Source organism: Pistacia vera, unplaced genomic scaffold, assembly GCF_008641045.1.
Source record: "Pistacia vera cultivar Batoury unplaced genomic scaffold, PisVer_v2 Contig479, whole genome shotgun sequence".
Classification (NCBI taxonomy): Eukaryota; Viridiplantae; Streptophyta; class Magnoliopsida; order Sapindales; family Anacardiaceae; genus Pistacia; species Pistacia vera.
In genome coordinates, this window is record NW_022196311.1 from 205,913 (window position 1) to 221,467 (window position 15,555).

General features: G+C 33.4%; 2 protein-coding genes across 3 annotated transcripts; one reads left to right on the forward strand and one right to left on the reverse strand.

Annotated features, from left to right (window-relative positions):
• Positions 1 to 398: 398 nt before the first annotated feature.
• On the reverse strand, positions 399 to 4,439 carry LOC116146552 (membrane-bound transcription factor site-2 protease homolog). 2 transcript variants are annotated; one of them, XM_031431974.1, is made up of 8 exons: positions 4,090 to 4,439; positions 3,596 to 3,684; positions 3,329 to 3,476; positions 3,076 to 3,156; positions 2,490 to 2,951; positions 2,024 to 2,257; positions 1,490 to 1,659; positions 399 to 712 (listed from the first exon to the last, which is right to left on the reverse strand). In XM_031431974.1, exons 1-7 carry the CDS (start codon positions 4,426 to 4,428, stop codon positions 1,498 to 1,500), a joined length of 1,515 nt encoding a protein of 504 aa, XP_031287834.1. In that variant the 5' UTR covers positions 4,429 to 4,439; the 3' UTR covers positions 399 to 712; positions 1,490 to 1,497. The 2 variants fall into 2 exon arrangements, with proteins under 2 accessions (XP_031287834.1, XP_031287833.1); XM_031431973.1 differs by having other exon boundaries at positions 2,024 to 2,344.
• Positions 4,440 to 5,588: 1,149 nt separating this feature from the next.
• LOC116146526 (actin-related protein 2/3 complex subunit 2A) lies at positions 5,589 to 10,780 on the forward strand. The gene is made up of 10 exons (XM_031431935.1): positions 5,589 to 5,767; positions 5,917 to 5,983; positions 6,422 to 6,629; positions 7,751 to 7,920; positions 8,093 to 8,170; positions 8,442 to 8,574; positions 8,652 to 8,743; positions 9,971 to 10,027; positions 10,170 to 10,241; positions 10,332 to 10,780. Exons 1-10 carry the CDS (start codon positions 5,706 to 5,708, stop codon positions 10,374 to 10,376), a joined length of 984 nt encoding a protein of 327 aa, XP_031287795.1. The 5' UTR covers positions 5,589 to 5,705; the 3' UTR covers positions 10,377 to 10,780.
• The last annotated feature ends 4,775 nt before the right edge of the window (positions 10,781 to 15,555 follow it).

Below are 15,555 nucleotides of genomic sequence, written 5' to 3' on the forward strand. Positions count from 1 at the left end.
GGCCATTGAAAAGGGTACAGTTCATGTATATATCCATAACTATTTATCTGAGAATCTGAGATGAGTCCAAAAAGAGTCGAGTGACGATTCTTTGGTATGACGGGTTTAATAACTTGAAAAGCTGATGTGATACTCCCGTGGTTAGGTTTATGGTTCAAACTAAACAAACCTGAATAAAGCCAGACAACCAAACCCGGAAAACTGAATCAGGCCTCCTCAAACTAAAACAACATGGTCAATTTGGTTCTGTTTAGATAAGTTCACTTTGGTAGTGGTTGGTTTCAACCAAAACCAATGAGTTGGTTTTGTTTCATTTGGGCATAAACCAAATTGAACCGAACCGAACCCACTTAGAGAATAGGGAAATATACAAGAAATGTGCAACATAAGACCCTTATCATATTTCTGATATAGGCAAGTGTATCCTGATTCATGTGATTCAAGACATCCATATATAGTACAGCATCCAAAATCACCGGTTAAAATCTCGTAGTGCGTGGATATTGAATTCAACAGCTTTGGCAAACAAATAAGTTAGTATTTGATATTCTATAACAATTTAGTTAGCAAGTATTTCACGAGTAAATACATGTTTACAGTGGATTTAGATCCTCTTCTGATCGCCTAATTAGTGTCAAGAGTCAACTAGGTTGATCAAAGCTCATGTTCATATGTTATCTTGGTAGCCTAAAATCCACAGGGTTAGATGAACCTGTGGAAAAAAATGCCACCATGAGAATCACAATGCAAAATGTGGGATTACAACCAGATTAATGGATATAGACAAAGCATCTATAACTAAATTCAAAGTCTGTAGTAGCGGTAAGCAAACAACAGCAATAAAAAACATTTGGTTTTAAATAGTATGAAATCCAGTGGTACATTTCAAAAAGGCAACCACATAGGAACAACTAAAACGGAGGTAAAAGAGTTGGCAAAAATTGTTCATCACTATCACAATAAGACCTCGATTACATAGATGTGCCATAGAGACCTTGGTTGAGGAAAGAAGCAAACACAGATAAAATAACCAGAAGAAATGACTACAATTCTTTGTGGATTTGAATGAGAATAATTCAACTGAGTTCCCAACAAAAAAGTTTGCATCTCAAATTTTATTACCAAGTAACGAGGCTGACAGTAGCTCTATCAAAAATTCAGATTTCATATTATGAAGATATCTTGGTGATCTTACATCGAAAGTGTTGTAGACAGAAATAATAAAATTACAATCAGTTCTCTGTTGTTCACAGAAAGATATGTCATGCTTATATCTATGTGATTGCATTTCTATCGCTAAGTTGATAATAATTAATTTGTATTCATAATAACTAAGAATTCAAGTAATAACAATTGCCAAATTAATAGCAGAATCATCAATTAAACACTAGTAATATACATTTGAGTGAAATGACGGTGTATATGCAAGAAGAAAAAGTAGAGGTAAAACGGTGAAGCATAACTATCAAAAAGAAAGAGCATAGATTACCTTTTTATCTACCACAAAATAAGGAAGAACATCCGCAAAAAGGCAAGGATAGATATGAGTGTCCCTCCCAATAGAGACACTTGAAGAACCTTTTCCCTCTTCCTTGGGCTCAAAGAAGTGATGAAACATAGAGTCACCTCTAAAATAGATTCTCCATCTAGGAAATATACCTAATAAATGATATTATCATCAGAGAAAATGAATATTGATGAGTGTTAAAAATAGGATCACATTTTGCAATAATCTGATGATTGATTATAGGAATTTAGCCTCTGAACTGTAAGCTACAGTCATACGGCTTCCATGAAATTGATTTTGAAACAATTTGATAGAACGTTTAATAAATTATGTAAAATCACTCATACTAATTAATTTGATAACAAGATACCTGTATCCTCATCATTTTTTGTAATATTGACATAATGCTTGTGCTATCACATTCTTTTTCTAAACAGATGAGTGAAAATGTTTTATCATTACATACATTTTGATCATATTTTTAACAAATAAAATGCTAAGGATCCAGGAACTTACGGGCAAACTGTTAAGAAGAGCTAGGGTTAGTGAGATATGGAACACGCACATCAAAACCTTTTCCAGCATATTTGGAAGATACGCAACAAAAGCAAATGTCCAACGAGGTCGATATGTAGTTAACTGAATTGAATGTGCCATGGTGATCAAATCACCAACAAATACAAAAGTCCCACCACAGCCATGTTTGACAAAGTCAGCAGTACCGGAATCTGAAATTGAATCTCTTCCAAGCTGCAAGCATTCAGGAGAAGGTCTTGAATATGTGATCTCAACCCATACTAAACCCACCAGCTGAACTGGACTTAAGCAGGACTCATCCTATAACATATTTCAAATATATATTACTGTTACAAAGAGCATTACTTTCCACCAGGTTCCAAGCAAAAATGACAGTAAACAAGAAAATCTGTAAGAAATTGCTACGCTTGAAATTTTTTTACTTGCCAGACATAGAAATATCTACCTTCGAACATATGCAGCTGCTTTGATTTGTTACAGTGGTCATCCATCCATCACCACATTTATTGAGCTTGACAATATCCTTTGCATTTAAGCAGTGCCTACTCTCTCTTTTGTTAGACTGGCCATCTTCACTAGTAACATCACTTGACGTACTTGTATCAGAGCATTCAACGGTTACAAATGCAGTAAATTCACCAGGACAACCAGACTGGCTGTCCACCAATTGAATCTTCTTGCTTTCTTCGATCATAGAATTAGGGACACAGTACCCCTTTCTACCATTTACAGCCCTCAAACCTGTAAATCCAGAAAGATTTGAATTTTGAAGTGTTTGTCTATCTAGTAAGGAAGCCATCTCCATCCAATCATGCTCATTATGGATATGTGTGCCATCCAACGACACAATGACATCCCCAGGAGACAAATAACCTGACAAAGGCGATGTTGAAGGTACATCCAAAACCTATTCAAGGCAGCCATATAAACCATATAAACCAAAATTAATGGAAGAAATACATATTGTAAATATATCTATTATGCATGCATAAGGAAGAAAATGAAACAAGTTCATGTTTGTGATTATTTACCATGGGGCTGTCACCATATGTGTAAAAGGGAAACAAGATCACAGGCATGAGGAATAAAGCCAACCCACAAACTGCACAGCACTAGAAAGAAATTCAAGCAATCAGCACTGGATTAAGCACTTCGTAAAATAACACAAAACATGAAAAGTTTGACATGACCAGAATAGTTATCGACTAGAACGAACTAATGGCGCAAATTTTTTGTTGAGACAGTGAGAAATAATAAATTTGACCTACTGAGCAAGCGGCTTACTGCTGCATTGTGCCAAATGCCAGCACAGTACACACGGAGAACAGTAAAGCGTGGCAATGCCTGAAGCAAGTCATAATTGAGAGCAACGAGAGCACCCGGAAATAGAATAGCAATGAAAATAGCGATATACTCCACTTGTATGCCCTCACTGCTCTTCAAGAACCATAACATTCGTTCACAGAATATATCTTTGCTATACCGATCATAATCATACTCATATAGTTAAAAAAATAGGTAAATAAACATTATATAGAAAAATATAAAGACCTTGCAGCAGCAACAGCATGACCAAACTCATGCACAGAAACAGCAATCAAAGAAGAAATTATAACATAAGCAGCATCACCAACTGATACCTGCAATGACAAAACCAGAAATCAAATCAAATGCATGATGGTTTACCATTCTTAAATTTGCTCACACCTCAAAGCCAAAAAAGCACTTATCAGAGAAGTTCTAATTTTTTGGCCTCTTCACTGATAAATGAAAAAACTTTTTTCAAACCCACCAAATATTCTTGAGATACAATCAAAATGAGACAAAAACAAAATGTAAAAAAGTGCTTCTGAAAAAAGTGCTTTACACCTCAAAAACAAAATATAAACTTACTGAAGAAAAGCTCAAATATTTTTGCTTCTTCACGTAAAAATTAAGCAACTTTCTTTAAACCCAGAGCTCTTTTTAAGTTACAATCAAAATAAGATCAAATAAAGACAAATAAAAAGCGCTTTTGACATTAAGGAAAAAGTGCTTTAGCTTACCGAAGGCGAGAAGCCGAACAAGAAGAAGAAAGCTGTGTTATTGGAGTCTCGTCCATAAAACATAACCCAAACGAGAATGAAGATGACAGCAAAGACTAAGGAGAGGGCGAAACCGACGCCAATGGAGAACCAGAACCTGAAGAAGGCGGCGTGTGTTCGTCCAAATCGAAAGAGGGGTTGATTTAAAAAACGGATTTTGAAGTCGCAGTAGCAGCAGGTCACTGTGGCGTTCGCGGTGGTGACGGGGGCAGCGGTGGCAGTGGAAGCGGAGGCGGACACCGGAAGGAAGGAGGAATGTGGTGATGGTCGATCAAATCTTCTCAATCTCCGACCTTCCATCTCTGTGTACTCGTCTGAACTCCGCGGCGAGAAACGAGCCATTTTGTAGTTTAAGGACAACTTTTTTTCTCCCTATTTTTTGTATAATTCAATTACATCCCTAAGGGTTTCCAGAATATGAATTATCTCCTTGGTAGTGATGGAGTGAGTTAAATTGAGAAGGGCAATTGAGTCATATCACTTCAAAACAATTTTATAAAGATTTTTTCATGATTATAAAAATATCGTTGAAAAGAATTTACATAAAATAATTTTACCATCTCCCTTTGTCAACATAATAAGACTATCTGGTCAAGTGTTATTGGTATATATTAGAGATAATGAATAATGATAGATATAATAAGAATAATACTGTGCGTACTAACGGATTTTACTAACCAGTGTACTAACCTTTGTTAAAATCAAATATAGTACCTGTACTATGCGCATGATACCCATACTATGTTTTAAGTTAGTACACTGGTTAGTAAAATCTGTTAATACCCATAACATTACCCGATATAATAAAAGAGAAAATTTGATATATATATATATATGTTACGATATATACGATTATGTTATGAACAGTCTCATAACGTTAAATAACAATTAAAAAAAAAAAGTCGAGTATTTTTCAATTACGTTTTATGAGTTATTTTCTTAGAAAAATGATTTTAAGTTTGATAAATAATATATACTCAAGTTTTGGGAGTAATTAGTTGAGAAATGTTTTATTTAAGAAATTATATTTTCTAATAATTTATTACCGAAAAGAAAGACAAAATAAACACTAATAAAAACATTCGTTTATGATTCTTTATAAAGTTAATAATACATTAATACTCTTAAAATATGATAATATAATAAAAATTATTTTGTTATTAATTTTTAAATATTAAGATAAATAATATGAGGATAATTTGGTAATATTTATAATATTGTAAATTTTAACGTATTTATTAACTATTGGAGGTATTTGATATTTTATTATAACATATTTTTGCGTCTTCAAAATCTGTCTTTAACTTTTCCTTTTAAATTCAATAATATCCAATAAACCCCTAATATTACATATTGTTTTAAAAAACCCAATACATTTTAAAATGTTGACGCGAAGCACACGGTCGCGGGTCGTCAATAAAATGAACACCGATAAACAATAAATAAATAAAGAATCTCTACCCTTCAACTTCAACACGTCTCCTGTCCCCTCTTTCTCTCTCAAAACAAAACAAACAGATCACAATTCATTTAAAGTCAGCCATTGTTGCAGAGGTTGAAAGTGGACCCATAACCAGATGTTGCTTTTACAGTCTCATTCGAGGTTCCTTCTTCAGACCTTGTTGAATAGGGTTCAAAAGTAAGTTTTTTTTTTTTTTAAATAATTCATTTGCGTACTTTGATAAACGGGTGTTTACTTGTTATGTAAATACACTTAATTTTATAACCCAGAAAAAAAATGTGGTAAAAAGATAAAAAATTTTTATGTTTTGATGGATTTATTTGCAGTTTGGATAAAGCAGTTGAGCTGGATTATCAGTGGGTTGAGTTTGACGATGTTCGTTACCACGTTCAGGTCAATTTCACTTGCTTTTTTACTATTTGTTATTGATCCACTTCAATTTTGAAAATTTTCTTAAACCCCCCCTTTGAATTGCCAAGATTTGTTTGCTTACAGGAGAGGTTATTGATAATTTTAGAAGCATGAGGTTAAGGTTTGTGTTTAGGTTATACTATAGCTTTCTTTTTGTTGGCTATCTTAAGTTAGGTTAATGTTTTTAATACATTTATGCAAGTAAACATGGTATAGGATAGAGGCATGGTTAGTCGTACTAGTTTGTTCGGCTGGTTGGATCTTTTGGGGTTGTATTAGAGATTTTGGAATTGAATCACACTCACACCGGGGTGAGGAGGGGTTTGGTTTGCATTTGCATTTGCAAGTTTGACAAAGTAAATTTTTTTAAAATGAAATGATATAGAGCACGTCTAATAAGGAGACATTATTGTTTTGCAGGTTACGATGAAGAATCCACATCTTGTGTTGTTATCAGTGTCATTGCCCATTCCACCTCCTGAAACCATTTTCCTTGGGGGACTTCCATTTGGAGCTATAGAAGCTATAAAAGCTGCATATGGTTCGGTTGTACAGATTCTTGATCCTCCTCGGGATGGCTTTAATCTCACATTGAAACTCAATTTGTCAAAACTTTCTCCAGATGAAGGTTCAACGAGTTTCTTTTCTAAGGTCATTATGAACTTGCTATGAATATGCCACAAAAACTTAGGTTTAGCTTGAAATTTTTCCAACTTCATTTTGCTTCTCGAGATTGTGATTTTTTAATTTTTTTTTTTTTTTTTCCCAGAATAGGAATGGATTTCCTTGTTTTGTTTAGATTTAGATGCAAATTGGACTTGTTGACCTTTCTGATCTAAGACATTGTGAAGAACCTAGAGTACCTTCTAGATAAGAGTACGGACCTATCGAGCTCCCGATCATTAACATTAGCATCAAACTAGTAGTTGCAATGCCAAGGAACTATGTCAAAGCTATAAAAGTAGCCTTAAAGCAAGCATTATTGCTTCTAATTAAAAATAGCTATAAAAGTAGCCTTAAAGCAAGCATTATTGCTTCTAATTAAAAATCTATGAGAAGCACAAGCAGACATAAATGAAAAATATCCATGATGGCCTATTATCTGGAAAAAAAAAAACTTTATTGGAATTCTAGAAATTGGTTGGTGAATGCATCCCTAGTCTATGATGGCAAGAATGATAGGCTTATTTTATGCAAGATCTGTATGTTTGATGCTTCATGGTCAAAATTGGGTGATTGGTTGAGGTTCAGCACTTTTTGGAATTTTGTTCTTCATTTAAATATGGACTCCAGAACTGTTGTGCAGGCTTTTAAATTTATTTCATCTTAATCTTAAATGCAAGCGAATGCTATGAGCATATTGAGAGTTCTTTCCTGTTGAATACATATGTGTGGAATAGCATACAAGTGCATAAGCATTGAATTCTCTTCGTGATTTCTTAGGTTTCACTTTTTTGTTTTTTGGTTTACTCTGTTGGAACCTATTGTGCACGTGGACTCATGATAGTTAAGCCAAATTTACCTTTTAAATCCCCATTCTTGGTTTGAGTGGAATTGATCCTTGGCTACTTGTAATACACAACTCCACTAACAGAGTTTGCTAGCCCTGGCATTTGGGTTCACTTGTGTTATATTGTTATAAAACAATGGCTTCTATATATATGTAGTGTAGTAATTGAATTTGAGGTTGATTTCTTCCATGTTTGTGAATAATACTTTTGACAGTTTTTTGTTGTTGATGTTCTGCAGAGAACAGACAAGCTCTGTTGATGAAGGTTGCATCTGTAAGAGAAGTGGTATTAGGTGCTCCATTAAGAGTAGTGCTAAAACATCTTGCTACAAGGACTGTTGCTCCAGGTATGAATCAGCTTCTTGCCCTTGTGCATCGACCAAAGGAGTCCTTTTTCCTCATCCCTAAGGTATTCTGATAAACTTTCAATCTTTTGTTATTATTTTGTTATTTTTGAAGTCAAGCTGGGAGATTTAGATCGTGTTCATCTGGATATTCTTCCTTAATTTTTCCCTAATTTATGTATGAGAGATGGACTAGTTGTGATTTAGCTGAGTGAATAGACGTAATTGTTAATGCAGGCAGAAAAGGTGACTGTGGTATTTCCTATGAGATTCAATGACTCCATTGATACTATTCTTGCAACTTCCTTCCTACAGGTACAGTGTAAAATAATTTTCCTTTTCTAACTTCAAGTCTCATAAGTTTCCAACAGTGGTTCACTATTGGCTATAAATATATATAAGAATCTATTTTTACTTCTTTAAAATCAAGCCTTAAAGGATTTCAGAAGCTAAAATTAGTCGAGTTTGCAGTGTTTACGGCAGTTCTGAGTTGGAGCTTTTGACTGTTACTTTTTTCTAGAATATTTTCTACTTTCTGTTCTTGGCTTATTTCTTGTTTTCACTTTCCATGTTTGATTTTATTCAGGAATTTGTAGAAGCAAGGCGTACAGCTGGACTTAATAATGCGCCTCTTTGTTTGTGGTCTCCTTCCCCTCCTCTAGAACTGAAGGAAGCTCCTTCTGAAGCATTATCTGCCAATGCAGGATTTGTTACTTTCGGTAATATCAGAACTAATAGGCTTATTTATTTCTCTTTCATTCTTGTTATAATATTTTAATATTTTCATTTAATGCAGTCATTTTTCCTCGGCATGTGGAAGGAAAAAAATTGGACCGTACGGTTTGGAATTTGTCAACTTTCCATGCATACGTTAGTTATCATGTCAAGGTGGTTTTCCTTTGCTTAACTTGGTTCAATACTTAGTATTTTATCTCAAACTCTTACATACGACAGGATAATGTAGATCTCATTATGCCAGCAGCCTAATTATAATACTCTTGGCACAAAAAGATAACCAAATAGTCTGCTAAGCTAGGAAAAAAAAACACTAGCACTTAGTGCCTTGTATTGCTTGCGACACTGTTTGCGGTGAAGTGCCAAACAACAATAAATTGTGAAACACAAATAACTTCCAAGTGTAAAGAACAAGATAATTTATGTGGTTCTGTGTGGTTGTCAATGTCCACAGAAAAGAGAGAGACCAAAATTTACTAACATCAATGAACAACTGCACGAGCTCTCAAAATCTCTCAACTCACATAGCCATCCCTAAACCCTGATAACACTGGATAATAGAATTTTGAGAAAATACTAAGTCACTCCTAATACAAGCTACGCCATAAAAGACAGTTATGACCTGAGTTTCTGAATTTAGATCTGTGCTTGTAGTATATATAGTAATTATAGGTTAGAAAGGATTGAATAGGTGTAATCAGTATCAAAACAGAGATTTCCTTATTAAAAGTTACGATTTTTGAACCATTTGTTTTACCTTTTATGTTTTACAGCTGAAATAATTTTAAATGTTTGCCTCACATCATCAGTAAGTCATGTGGTAGATGTTTCTAAGTATGAACTACTCTAAAGTTATCACACAAAGTAGAGTGCATAGGAGCATTGTTCAAGATACATATGACCATCTGCAGTGCACCTGACTCTATTTCTTTAATGTTCTGGTGCGACCATGCTCACTTAGAGCATAATGTGAGCATCAAGTGTTCTGGCTAGGCATTATCTAGCGTAAGAGCACTTTTGATAGTGAAAGAACCATGGAAATACCATTAAAGTTATTTTTCGAAAAACACTATCAATCTCTTTTTTGGATTCTATAATATGATTTCTGTTTTGAAAAAAAGATATATGAAATCATTGTTCACTCTGATTCTTTGACTTGTCACATTATACCTGGGATTCTTGTTCTATTATTCCATTTTAATTAAATGCCGTTTGATAGCTAATGAATAAGGTAATCTTCTGTGGATTTCTTGTGGAGCTGCTGCACCTTCAAGTTGTGACTCTACTATTTTAGTAGCATTTCAACTCTTACTTCATCATTTGTATTCAGTTTCTTGAATAATTTGTTTGATCTCAATGTATTCCTTCAATATTCCTCAGTGCTCAGCGGGTTTCATGCACACACGGATGCGGCGCCGTGTGGAATCTCTGATTCAGGTATTATTTCCAATATCTTCAGCTACTGGCTATATCTTTTTCTACCTAATTATATTGTTTCTGTTTGGGGGCATTATTTTACCTGCAAAGTTTCTTGCTGATCTAAAGCTTACAAGAAATATATATATTTTTTGTTCCACAGACCCTGGATCGTGCCAGACCAGATTTAGATAAGGCAAAAAAGTCAATAAATAACAGATCGTTCAAACGGCTGGTATGTCATGAGAATTCCAATCACAATACTTTGATAAATTATGTTCATGATTTTCAGTCAATACGTTTTAATAAGCATCCTTGATTGTAGACACTCAAGGAACTCAGGGATGGCCGGTCAAATTCAATGCACTGAAGGCAGGGATGAGTACGTTTTCTGTTGGAAACTCAGAAAAGTGTTAGTTGATTAATTTTTCTTGCATATATCTGGAAAAGCTTGCTCCTGGTGCTTGTAATTTATTCATTACTGAAAATGGGGAAGAAGGATTGGGCAGGATGCTTAATGTTGGTGGCTAATGGAAACAATTTTGTTTGTAGATGGTCTTTGTTGTAACCAAAACTTCCATTTTGTTAGGTAAATTTTGGAGTTTCTATTGGTAAATTCTTGTGTTTCCAAGTTTTGAAACATTGATTTGTTGGTCCTTTGCCAAGCAAGGTTACACCTGGTTTTGCATCCCAAGTGACATGATGGCATTACATAATATTTTGTTAGGGGTAATATCATTTAGAGGACACAATTTGTATTTTTATCACGGCAATACTACACTTATAATATAATTTCACAATTTTTTTCTTACAACTTTGACGTGGCAGCTCGCAATTGGTTTCTCTTGCTCAATAATGGGTCTCGTTTTCCTAATAGGAGCTGCGACGTCGAGGTTGTAAGAGAAAATTTGTAAGATTAAGTTGTAAGCCAATCTTTATTGTTTTTATCACTCAAAGAACACTAATATCTTGAAAAAAGTGTATGTAGAGAAGTGGAAGTGGTTGTTGAATGATAAAAGTGTATGTTTATTAAAAAAAAAAAAAAAAAAAAAGCAGCGTAATGTTCTTTACTTCTTTTTCTTTGAGTTTAAAATAAGTGCCCTTTGAATAATAATACCCTATTTTCTTATCATTTGTTGCATCATCTTATTTTGTTCATATTAAATATGTTTTTTATTAATACTATTATTATTATTTATTATTTGATGATGATGTGTAAAATAAAAATTTTGAAGGTGTTTGAATAAGATGTGTCATGGCCTCCAAAACTAAAGTTTTTAACCACCCACTTATGGTTGAATGAATAGAGTGGTGCATGGTTGAAAGCATTATCTCTGGTCTTGAGTTTGAGTTGTACCAATGGGTGACCAATTATTGTGCCTATTCGTAATTTGAATGTCAAAGATGCACATTACAAAAGAATCCATCATTGTTTTATTAAAATTTTACATGTTACAAAAAAAGAATTAACGACCATTGTAGGCGTGATTGTTGCTAGCATGATTTGAAACGATGAGTTATTGCTTTATTTAAGAAGTCATTTAAAAAAATAATGTGTTATTGATGAAGTCAAAGACAAAATTATGATATTTAAGAAGTCATTTAAAAAAATAATGTGTTATTTATGAAGTCAAAGATAAGATTATGATATTAGATTATGAAATTATTGTTTTATTTGAAAAATATGTGGAAATCTCTCCCTTCTAAAAGATATTATAAGATATTATTTAGATTTTAGGAGATAACTTTATATTTTTCAAATTTTATAGTATTTTTCACACAATTATAGAATTTTTTTTTAATTATTTTAACTTCAAGATAGAAGAGATCAATAAATATATGAACAAAATTGCAAGAAAGTCCTTAATGTTTGTCTATGATTACATACAAAGGTGTCTATAGATTAAAAAATCAATACAATTGTTTCCATCATTACAAGCTTGTGATTCAAATTTATGAGAAAATTTATATTTTTAAAATTTTGTTATATTTTGTCATATAAAGTAAATTTGTGTATGGATTAATAAAGCAACACTACTATGGTATCAATAGGGTTTTCCATGCAAAAGATCATGGTCTAAGGATTGGTGTTAAAGGCTGATTATTACCATTTGAACCTTTGGTGACCTCTGTTTTAAAAACTAGACCGGACCGGTCGGTCGGACTGGTCCAATTGAGATTCGACAGCTTCTCCGGTCTGATTCAGGTCTTATGGGGATTTTGTAATATTTCAAAATTATAAGGATTAAATTGTAATTTTATAGGGGTGTTTTGGATATATGTCAAAAGTTCAAGGATTAATTGGTCATTTTTTGGGGTATTTTTGAAATAAATAAAAATTTTATGGACTAATTTGAACTTTTTAGGAGATTTTTTGTAGTATATTAAAATTTAAGGGATTAATATGTAATTTTTTAAAAATAAAATTGTCGTTAACGTCATCGGTCCAACTGGCTGGTTAGACCGATTGACCAATGACCCCGACAGTAAAACAGGTTACCCTTCGGTCCGGGTTTTAAAACAATGCTGGTGACCTTATTGACAAGATTTCATCCATAGGATCATGGATTGATGTTAAAGGTTGATGATAGTCCCATTAAACTTTGAACAATAATTCTACGAAACCATTAAGGTTATCAGAGGGTAAAATAGTAATCTCATATTAAAGGGTAAAATAAATATTTGAAGGATTTCAAATAAAAATGTGTTAGTTGACATAATAAAGTTGGAGACTTTAATGATGTCATGTAAGCGTTGGAAAGATTTAATTTTGGTGGTGTCACTTGTTAGGGGGTGACCCACTAGTATTTTTTAATTATCAGGCACTCACTGAAAATTTAACCCCAAAAAAAAAACCTTTACTTTAGTCTCTTAGTTTACCATCTATGGGTCATTGACCCTCCCAAATCCTAAAACCTTGCTCCCAGCTCCATGGTCGCTCTTGCTTTGGGTGTTTTTGATCCAATTTTAAATTATCCTGTGAATGATGAAATAATATGTTGAATTAGATATCGATCATTGAATTATTTCGTTAAATTTTTTGTATTAGGTTAGACAAATATTGCTAATATAGACTCACAAGTTGTAAGTATCAACTAAAATATGAACTATTTTCTCGACTTATACTTTGTATCCAAATTTTCTATTTACAAAATTTGTATCTTAAATATATGAATATTTAATTGTCATGTGGATGGTGAAATAATGTATTACAATTAAATATAATTAATCGATTATCGTCATATCACTTAAAATATAAAAGTTGGGATATGAAAACTTTAGAAATATAACGTTACTTCTACGGATTAAAAAAAAAAAGGTATTTCTCTACATTGAATATATATACATCCAACCAATTACAAGATGTTAGTCTGTGCATCTAGGATGCACTCCTCTCATGATTGGTTGATCGTATTATACACAACCATTCTATGAAATATTCTCTCCATCACTGTTTTAAAACCTGGCCTGACTTAGTCAAATCGATTTAACCAGTTCAACCGAGACCCGGAAGCTTCAATGGACTGGGTTTATACTTTTTTTATTCACCCAAAATCCTAGGATTTGGGAGGATGATCGGTGAATAATTGACGACTGGGATGTTGGGGCTTTTGAAGAGAAAGCGCCGGTGAATGCAATGGTGGTGACGGAGTTGATTTCTGATCAGTAAATCAATCAAAAATCAAACTAAACTGGCAGCAGCAACAACTGGCTTTTGCCGACGATTGGCGAGGCTAACAAGGATGGGGTGAGGTGGGTTTTGGTCAGGAGGAAGAATGGATTATTTTCTGGGTGATGGGGATGTCGACGCTAGCGTTGATGAGATCTGGCCTGGAATGCCGACGCCAATATCGGTGACATCTAGCTAAAATCAAACCTATTTCGGTCATATCTTGGGTATATTTTAAAGGGAATGGGCTTAAGGGACGATTGGGGTTGCATCTGGGGTGTCGTCGCCGCCAACCAGTCGTCAACCAATTTGTATTTGGGGTGTGTTTACTAAATTTCAAACTTATAGGGACTTAACGAATTTCTAGGTGTATATTTGTTGAATTTTAGAGGTTTTTGTCAACTGGTTTTACAGTCGGTTAAACCGGTCAAGCTGGGACACAACAAATTTATCGGGTTTCACCCCGGGTTGGGTTTTAAAACATTGCTCTACATTGTATAAAAGATTTTTTAGACGATTAGAGCTAAAAGACATAAACCCTTGAGGTATGGTAAATAACAAGAATCCCCTTTTAGTTTTTGAAATAACAAAAAACCCCCACGTTGTTAATGAATTGTTAAATTTTACACTATTATGAGTTAGTAAATATTGCCAAATTGCCCACCTATTATTGTTTATTTTGACACCTAAAATTTAACGATAACGGATTTTTGTTATTTCCGATACCTCAAGGGGATGTTGGTTATTTTATCATATATGAGGAGGGTTATAATATACTATTTCATATTGGAGTTGTAAAAAACGTAGACATACTAAGTAACAAATGTCAAATAACCAAAGCACCATTTTCTTGATTAAGAAATGAATGCAATTGGGTTGACTTTAACAACGATTGAGAGAGATGACAACGGTTTTTTTTTTTTTTTTTTTTTTTTTGACAACTTAACTAATTAAATCACCTTAAATACTCTCTTACTTTCATTGGATAATTTCCTTCCTAAAATTTTCCTACTTCCCAAACAAGAATGGAATCAATATAATCATCTAATATAGAGGTTATTACTTGTTATATAGATTTTATACAAATTATTACTCAGCTTTTAAGGAAAAAATACTTCTGTGTATTGTATTAAATACCAAAGAAATAAAGACGGAAAACAAGTATACTACTTTGTTTGATATATATACTTTCTTTTGACAGACTATTTTGTTGATTGTATATACATATCGAATATTACGAATTTAGCCAAATTTTACAGAAATATTATAATCCTCCATTGAAGGGCAAAGTCTTGGTAAATGTTTTTGTATAAATGAAGGATGAAAGAAAAACTGGGAAAAAAGCAGCTTTTGTCATTGATGAGTAAATAAAAAAAAAAAAAAAAATTGCTGCAGCAGCAGCTTTTGTACAGAAGAGCTGCGTGACTTTCAAGAAAACAAAGAATTCAACTAAAAAAAAAAAAAAAAAAAAAGAAAAGAGCCTGCTGCTTTGTTGATTTCCTTGTTAAAATAAGAAAGAGTTTGAGGATTTGGTGGTGGTGGGCAGCTCATGCAATTTCTTTGCAGAATTCACCAAAACAAACAACAACATGGTTGAATGGCACGGCAGAGACTGACTCATCATCATCCATCATAAATCAATCATTCATTCATGCATAATGGCATGGCTTTTGGTTGTTGCAACTAAAGTTCAAACTTCTGCAAATGCCATCAAAATTGAGACGAATAAGAAATTTTTTAACATTTTTATATCTTCTCTACTCTGAATCACTTTCCATGTCTCCATTCCTTTCAACCCTTTCTCTTTTGCTGTATATCCAACCAATTCATCCAACCAAACAACAAAAACAAAAACAAGGAAAACATTCAGTTCTTGTTG

What these genes read in the sequence shown, in the direction of transcription:
- LOC116146552 (XM_031431973.1), bottom strand. Translation starts at nt 4,428, where the DNA reads ATGGAAGGTCGGAGATTGAGAAGATTTGATCGACCATCACCACATTCC. An exon ending in GCATTTGGCACAATGCAGCA is followed by an intron (nt 3,157 to 3,328) that starts GTAAGCCGCTTG and finishes ATTTCTTTCTAG; the next exon opens with TGCTGTGCAGTTTGTGGGTT. An exon ending in CTCTTCTTAACAGTTTGCCC is followed by an intron (nt 1,660 to 2,023) that starts GTAAGTTCCTGG and finishes ATCATTTATTAG; the next exon opens with GTATATTTCCTAGATGGAGA.
- LOC116146526 (XM_031431935.1), top strand. Translation starts at nt 5,706, where the DNA reads ATGTTGCTTTTACAGTCTCATTCGAGGTTCCTTCTTCAGACCTTGTTG. An exon ending in TTGCAACTTCCTTCCTACAG is followed by an intron (nt 8,171 to 8,441) that starts GTACAGTGTAAA and finishes GATTTTATTCAG; the next exon opens with GAATTTGTAGAAGCAAGGCG. An exon ending in ACAGATCGTTCAAACGGCTG is followed by an intron (nt 10,242 to 10,331) that starts GTATGTCATGAG and finishes CCTTGATTGTAG; the next exon opens with ACACTCAAGGAACTCAGGGA.